This window comes from Poeciliopsis prolifica, unplaced genomic scaffold (assembly GCF_027474105.1).
Source record: "Poeciliopsis prolifica strain line A6 unplaced genomic scaffold, Auburn_PproV2 SCAFFOLD012, whole genome shotgun sequence".
Lineage (NCBI taxonomy): Eukaryota > Metazoa > Chordata > Actinopteri > Cyprinodontiformes > Poeciliidae > Poeciliopsis > Poeciliopsis prolifica.
In genome coordinates, this window is record NW_026562387.1 from 511,465 (window position 1) to 517,361 (window position 5,897).

A 5,897-nucleotide genomic window follows, 5' to 3' on the forward strand; every position below is an offset into this window, starting at 1 on the left:
TAAGTCAAAAACAGTTGTTTAAGCTATTTTTAGTTTTTGCAGCAAATAAAAGATAAATAACATGTTTGTGTGGTGCCAACATTTGGAATTTATAACTCAAAATCTGGCACTGAATATTTGATTTTGGGGATGTTTCTAAATGTATTTATTTATTTATTTTTAAATTCAGAGGGCTGCTAAGCAACATCACCTCCATTCTAACATTTATGACCAAAATGTGGAATGTAATTTGTGATGTCACACTGGTTGGTGTCAGAAGCCAACATTCAATTTCATTTCAGTCTGTCTGAAATCTCTGATAGAGTGAGACGTAACTACGAGAGATAAAACTGCCAACACTTGTAAGTGGAGATCAACACTGAAGAAAAAAAATGGCCAAAGAACGTAAAAGGAAAGCAAAAACGCCTGCCCTCAGGAGACGACGAGGTAACTGAGTTCATGAGTTTCAGTAAAAATTAGCAACAAATGGTTTGTGTTTCGGTTTTTGTGAGAAAAAATAATGTGTACTTAATAGTTTTTATTAAATCCATGTTACTTACATCCACGTCACTATGTACTTTACATTACCTGGTACTTAAAAGATTTAGAGTTTTTATCATAAAGGATTTCTGCTACTGACTTGTTTACTGTTGAAACATTGGGACATGTGAGTCTGTGATAGTTTCACCCAGAAGCATGTGTCTTGGTGAAAATGAGCTAAACATTTTGTTTGAATAATTAAGTTTGTATAATAACGTTCCTGATTAGAGATCAGGAAATCAGGAGTTGAGGTATTTATGTGATCAAGGGGATTAGGATCCCCCTGATCAGGAACTTTTTCCAGGGATCAGGATCCCTGAGATCACAGATCAGGAACACTGATCAGGATCCCTGATCAGAGGGATCCTAATCCCCTTGATCACCTTGATCACATAAATATCTCATATAGTATTTATGTGAGGCAACATAAATACTAAATTTTTGACTAACTACAAAACATAGAAAATCACATTATTTTTCTGATGTCTCTCACTTTAGAGGGCAACAGCGGGATGATGTCACCAAGCACAGACTCTGTCGAGGACAACAGACCAAGGAAAAGGAAAAAAGCTGCAGATGATACCCCCAGAAGACAGATCATGGTCTCTCAGATGGCCGGAGCCTCCACACGCTGCCAGGTCCCGACCAGAACAATGAGGAGACTGAATGCAGAGGAATCTTCACCTCCAGCCAAGAAGAAGAAGAAGAGACTCCTGCAGAGGGTTCGACCCAAAGAACGTTCGTCCTCCTGGGACATCAGCTCAGGTTGGCTTCTATGATGAAGCTATTTTAGTTCACACCAGATCCTCAGCATGATTATTAGGATTTATACAAATTAAAAATTACTTTATTGATCCCAAAGAGAAATTAAATGCTGTAACTCATATTAATTCAACATGAATTAACATGAGTTAATTAATGTGATGGCTGTTGGTAGGAAAGATCTCCTGTAGCAGTCTGTATCACAAGAAGCCTCTGACTAAAGGCTGTTTTCCTCAGAGTCCTAACAGATGACGGTTACAGAGAGTAAAAATATTGCTAAGAATAAACAACGCTATGTTGTGAAAGCATTCACACCCATTAAACACGTTTTTCATTAGAATAAGAAACTTTTATTTTTTATTGTGATTTTATGTGATATGCAGCAGTACTTTCACAAAATGTTGCTTCTACAAAACTTCCTTTTCAGTTTATGCCCTTCCTTGTGTTGTGAATCTGCAGAAAAATGTAATTAGATATGTTGAAGTTAGTGATATTAACATGTAAAGAGGTGCAGCAGGTAAGGATAACTTTATGAGCCTGTTTAAGGGCACATCCACACCAGCCCTGTTCAGTTCGCTTCAATCCAGTCCCATTGCATACAAAGTCCGGTTCGTTTAGGGAGGTGTGCATGTATAATCAAACGATGGTCCGCCTACAAACCTCGGATTGGTTAAAGTGAACTCTGGTGTATATGTTAACACCAAGCAGACCAGAGACCACTGCAGAAGTAGGAGGCAGTGCATTTTGGGTAATTACAACCAATAAAAAACTTATGAGTCTAGTGCTGGCAGGAGAAATGGCTCATGGTCTTTTGCCAAAGACCAAAGATAAATCTGACCCATTCCAGTTTTCTTTACATTTTGTGAAGAAAAAAGTTGCGTTCAGTGATGTTTCTTTCAGTGGTTCTTGGTGCAGCGCCACCACAGGTGAAGAGTGAACAGGTTGCTCAAAGTTAGTTTTACTCAATGACGTGTGGAAGAAAACCACACCAGATGAAAGTGGAACAAACGTGTGAAAAAACCCTAAGACTTATGTTTCAATCTGGACATTGTTCTCTAAATGTTAAAAGGCTAACATTATTTCTTTGGTTTACCCTCATTGTTAGAATCCATCTCCAGACCCGCATCGGCAGAGGACTTTGAGGTACCACCAAAAAAGAAAAAGATGAAGATGGAGGAAAGAAGAGTGGATTCCTTAACTCAAAGAGGTCAGAGTTAAGTAGTGATAGATTTGTAACAGGCACATTCACGAGACAAAAGTAAGGTGTGGTGATAATGGAACAGTTTTATTCTGATGCTTTGTGAAACTTTAGCCAAATTCCAGGAAAAGTATATCGAGCTGCATCAGCTGGGAGATGGTGGTTTTGGATCTGTGTTTGCTGGATATCGGGTTGAGGGTAAATTGCCTGTAAGTGGCACACACAAAACGCGCAGACACACATCCATAGGTTCACTTGCTTCATCATTTTTTTTAAGCCAGTGAGGGTCAACGTTTGTAGAGAAGACGTAAAGTCCTCAAAGAGGTGGAAGGCTAACATCAAGTCAGACTGACTGTCTGTTTTAGCTGATTTTAGCCAATACAATTGACTCAAAATGAAAATGTTCACATATGAAGGATACAGCTTTATTTTTGTGGGCAGTAACCATGTACAGTTTCACGATAGGCTGTTATCATGTTCATTATTTTCTCTGCCACAAAAAGATGGTTGATCATCTTTATCAATCTGTCTGATCAGTTGGGACAAATTTAGATTTTTGTTACTTTTAGGGTGTTAGAATGACCCTTAGCAGCAGGCTTTAAAAGAGGAGTCTTGAGGTAGAGTGATGTGGTGCAAACCAACCAGGTGTTTAATTCCCAACATTTAAAACAAACAATCCTGCAGACATTGGGCCATGTGTCTCCGCAGCAGCCACACCCACACTGATGTGGGCAACCTGTAGGCTTTTATAGACCCTGGCTGCACCAATCCACAACCCCCCAACAGCAGGATAAAACAAAATATATATACACCAAACAAGACAACAAATATTCACATAATATTAAACACTTCCTTTCATAGCAATCATTTCATTTCTAAATATGCCCTTATAAATATTAATCCAATTATTAAATTCTAAAAGTCACAGTGCTTTGCTCCCCCGCTATATTTGGTCTCTCCCAGAACCTTTACATAGAGACAGAAAAGCATCGAAATTTGTAGGTTCTGAGCTATTTCCGAGACGTGTAGTTAGCATCCTGGTAATCTCAGAGTCAGCTGATACAATTTAGTCACAGTTCAAAAGAGGCATAGACAACATCAACCAACTTTAACTTCAATGTTTTAATATGTTATTTAGAAAACTACTGCTGATAACTTTAAAGAATCTAACATTAGAACGTACTAAATATCTCTTTAAGAATATTGTCTCTCTAACATGCTAACTACAGTCTTGTTGTTATCTAATAGGTGGCTATCAAACATATCCCAAAAGACAAAGTGGTCATCAAACATAAGGTAAGTGAGCAACAGTGATTAGCAGTGTTTCTTCTTAGTGGATTCCAGATGCAAAGGGCAGTTAACATCTCTGTAGATCCGACACATTCTGGACACAAAGTGTTTAGAGTAAATTTTCACCTTGGTTGGTGCTACAGAACACTGTTTGGAATAACCGGACTGCAGAGAAAGAGTTTATTTTCTCCGATGATCACAATGAACACCTTACAAGCAGAACCATATAAGCAGTTTTTCACTGTCACATCAAACCATCTGTGTCTTTAACTATCCATCTAAAATATTGGCAACAGATAAATACACATGATGTATATTTCTCTTAAAGTTTGCTTTGAACACTTGAACATCACAGTCAGATCATTTGTTTATGCACACAGTTTTAACCAGTAAAGCCACTCTGATTCTGATGGTGGGTTTCTCATGTTTGCTGGAATGTTTCAGGATGAGAACGGCAGGGAGCTGGCCATGGAGGCTGTAATCATGCTGAAACTGAGGTCTGCAACAGTGCCGCAGTTAGCCATGGTCTCCCTGCTGGACTGGTACGATCTGGATCAGGAGCTGATTTTAGTGATGGAGCGGCCCATGTTTGCTGAGGACCTTCTGGTCTATCTCAAAGAGCGTGGAGGTTGTCTCAATGAGAAGGAGGCAAAGGTAAGCTGTGGGATGGAGTTTGAGTGTAGCTTAGAGGGTTGAGCTATAAAATATCAAAGTCTGAGCATTTCAAAGAGCAATGTTTGATACATCAGATGCCAAAGAATAGTAAGCAAAGCTTTGAGTTGCTATTATGCATACACAGGAAGACTTGCAGGCGTTAACAAAGAGAATGTTGTCTCCCAGAGAACCATGTACTGCACACTGAAGTTTGAAGTTATAATGAGACAAAATGTGAAAAAAAAACAAACAAACAAAAAAAAAAAACAGACTCATTAGATTCTGAAGACTATCTTATACCTGTATCTCTGCTGTTCTTGACCATGTGATGTTTTTCCTTTAGATCATACTGAAACAGCTAGTAGAAGCAGCGCTCTACCTTCAGAATGCAAACATCTTCCACAGGGACATTAAGGTGGAAAATATCCTGATTGAGACCACCGCAAAAAGACTACAAGTCTATCTGATAGACTTTGGTTTAAGCTGCTTTGATGACAGAAGAAAACATAAACTACTGTGTGGTAAGATTGGACTGTAGAACCTGGTCCTTTCTCATTTATTAATGCTGTTTCGTCTTACTGATTGTCTTATTCTTACACTTCTTCAAGGTACTCCCGAACATCTCCCACTGGACTGGTTCATGCACAGCAACTACTGTGCTGAACCCATAACAGTGTGGCAGCTGGGTGTGGTGCTGTTCGAGGTGGTCCACAAGATGCGCTTCAACACCCACAGCTTCTTGAAAAACAAGCTGAAGATCAGCAAGAGGCTCTCCAAAAGTGAGACGAACTTATCAGCATAGCTCACAGCACCAAAAAAAATCTGTTCTGTGTCGTTCTGTTTTGTTCCTCTGGCTCAGTTCATTGTTGATGTTTGACCTCTGACCCTCCAGACTGCCAGGATGTTCTGACAAAGTGTCTGATGGTTGACCCTATGGATCGTCCCACCCTGGAACAGCTGCTGGGCCACCCTTGGTTTTCATAGACAACACACACATGCACGCACACACGCATGAACACACATGCATATGTTTATGGACACATACATACATCTAGTGAATGCCTCACTTTCAAATTTTAACCTTTTTGATGTTGATGTAAACAATTCTAAACCACACTTCTTTCCTCTTTCCCTATGTTCCTTCCTTCTTTCCTCTTTCCCTATGTTCCTTCCTTCTTTCCTTCCTTCCTTCTTTCCTTCTTTCCTTCCTTCCTTCCTTCCTTCCTTCCTTCTTCCCTCCCTCCCTTCCTTCCTTCCTTCCTTCCAACTTCCCTTCTGTCCTCCCTCCCTCCTTCTCTCCCTCCCTTGCTTCCCTTCATGCTTTTTTACTTCCTTCTTTTCATTCTTTTTTCTTTCTTTTTCCTTCTTCCCTTCCTTTCTTTCTCCCCCACTCATTCTTTCCTACTTTCCTTCCATCATTCCTTTCTTTCATCCTTCTTACCTCCCTTTCTTCCTCCCTACCTCCCTTCAATCT

The 5,897-nt window shown here is 39.7% G+C and overlaps 1 protein-coding gene across 1 annotated transcript; it reads left to right on the forward strand.

The window, feature by feature from the left end:
- The first annotated feature begins 297 nt into the window (after positions 1-297).
- Positions 298-5,641, forward strand: LOC129364796 (serine/threonine-protein kinase pim-2-like). The gene is made up of 9 exons (XM_055037677.1): positions 298-426; positions 1,018-1,284; positions 2,387-2,488; positions 2,594-2,688; positions 3,728-3,775; positions 4,214-4,423; positions 4,767-4,944; positions 5,032-5,202; positions 5,316-5,641. The coding sequence occupies exons 1-9, from the start codon at positions 372-374 to the stop codon at positions 5,405-5,407; spliced, it is 1,218 nt and encodes a 405-aa protein (XP_054893652.1). The 5' UTR covers positions 298-371; the 3' UTR covers positions 5,408-5,641.
- Positions 5,642-5,897: the final 256 nt, after the last annotated feature.

Excerpts from the sequence above, each read along its gene's own strand:
- LOC129364796 (XM_055037677.1), top strand. The coding sequence starts at position 372 with ATGGCCAAAGAACGTAAAAGGAAAGCAAAAACGCCTGCCCTCAGGAGA. Across the intron at positions 427-1,017 it reads TGCCCTCAGGAGACGACGAG|AGGGCAACAGCGGGATGATG; the intron begins GTAACTGAGTTC and ends CTCTCACTTTAG. Across the intron at positions 3,776-4,213 it reads AAGTGGTCATCAAACATAAG|GATGAGAACGGCAGGGAGCT; the intron begins GTAAGTGAGCAA and ends GGAATGTTTCAG.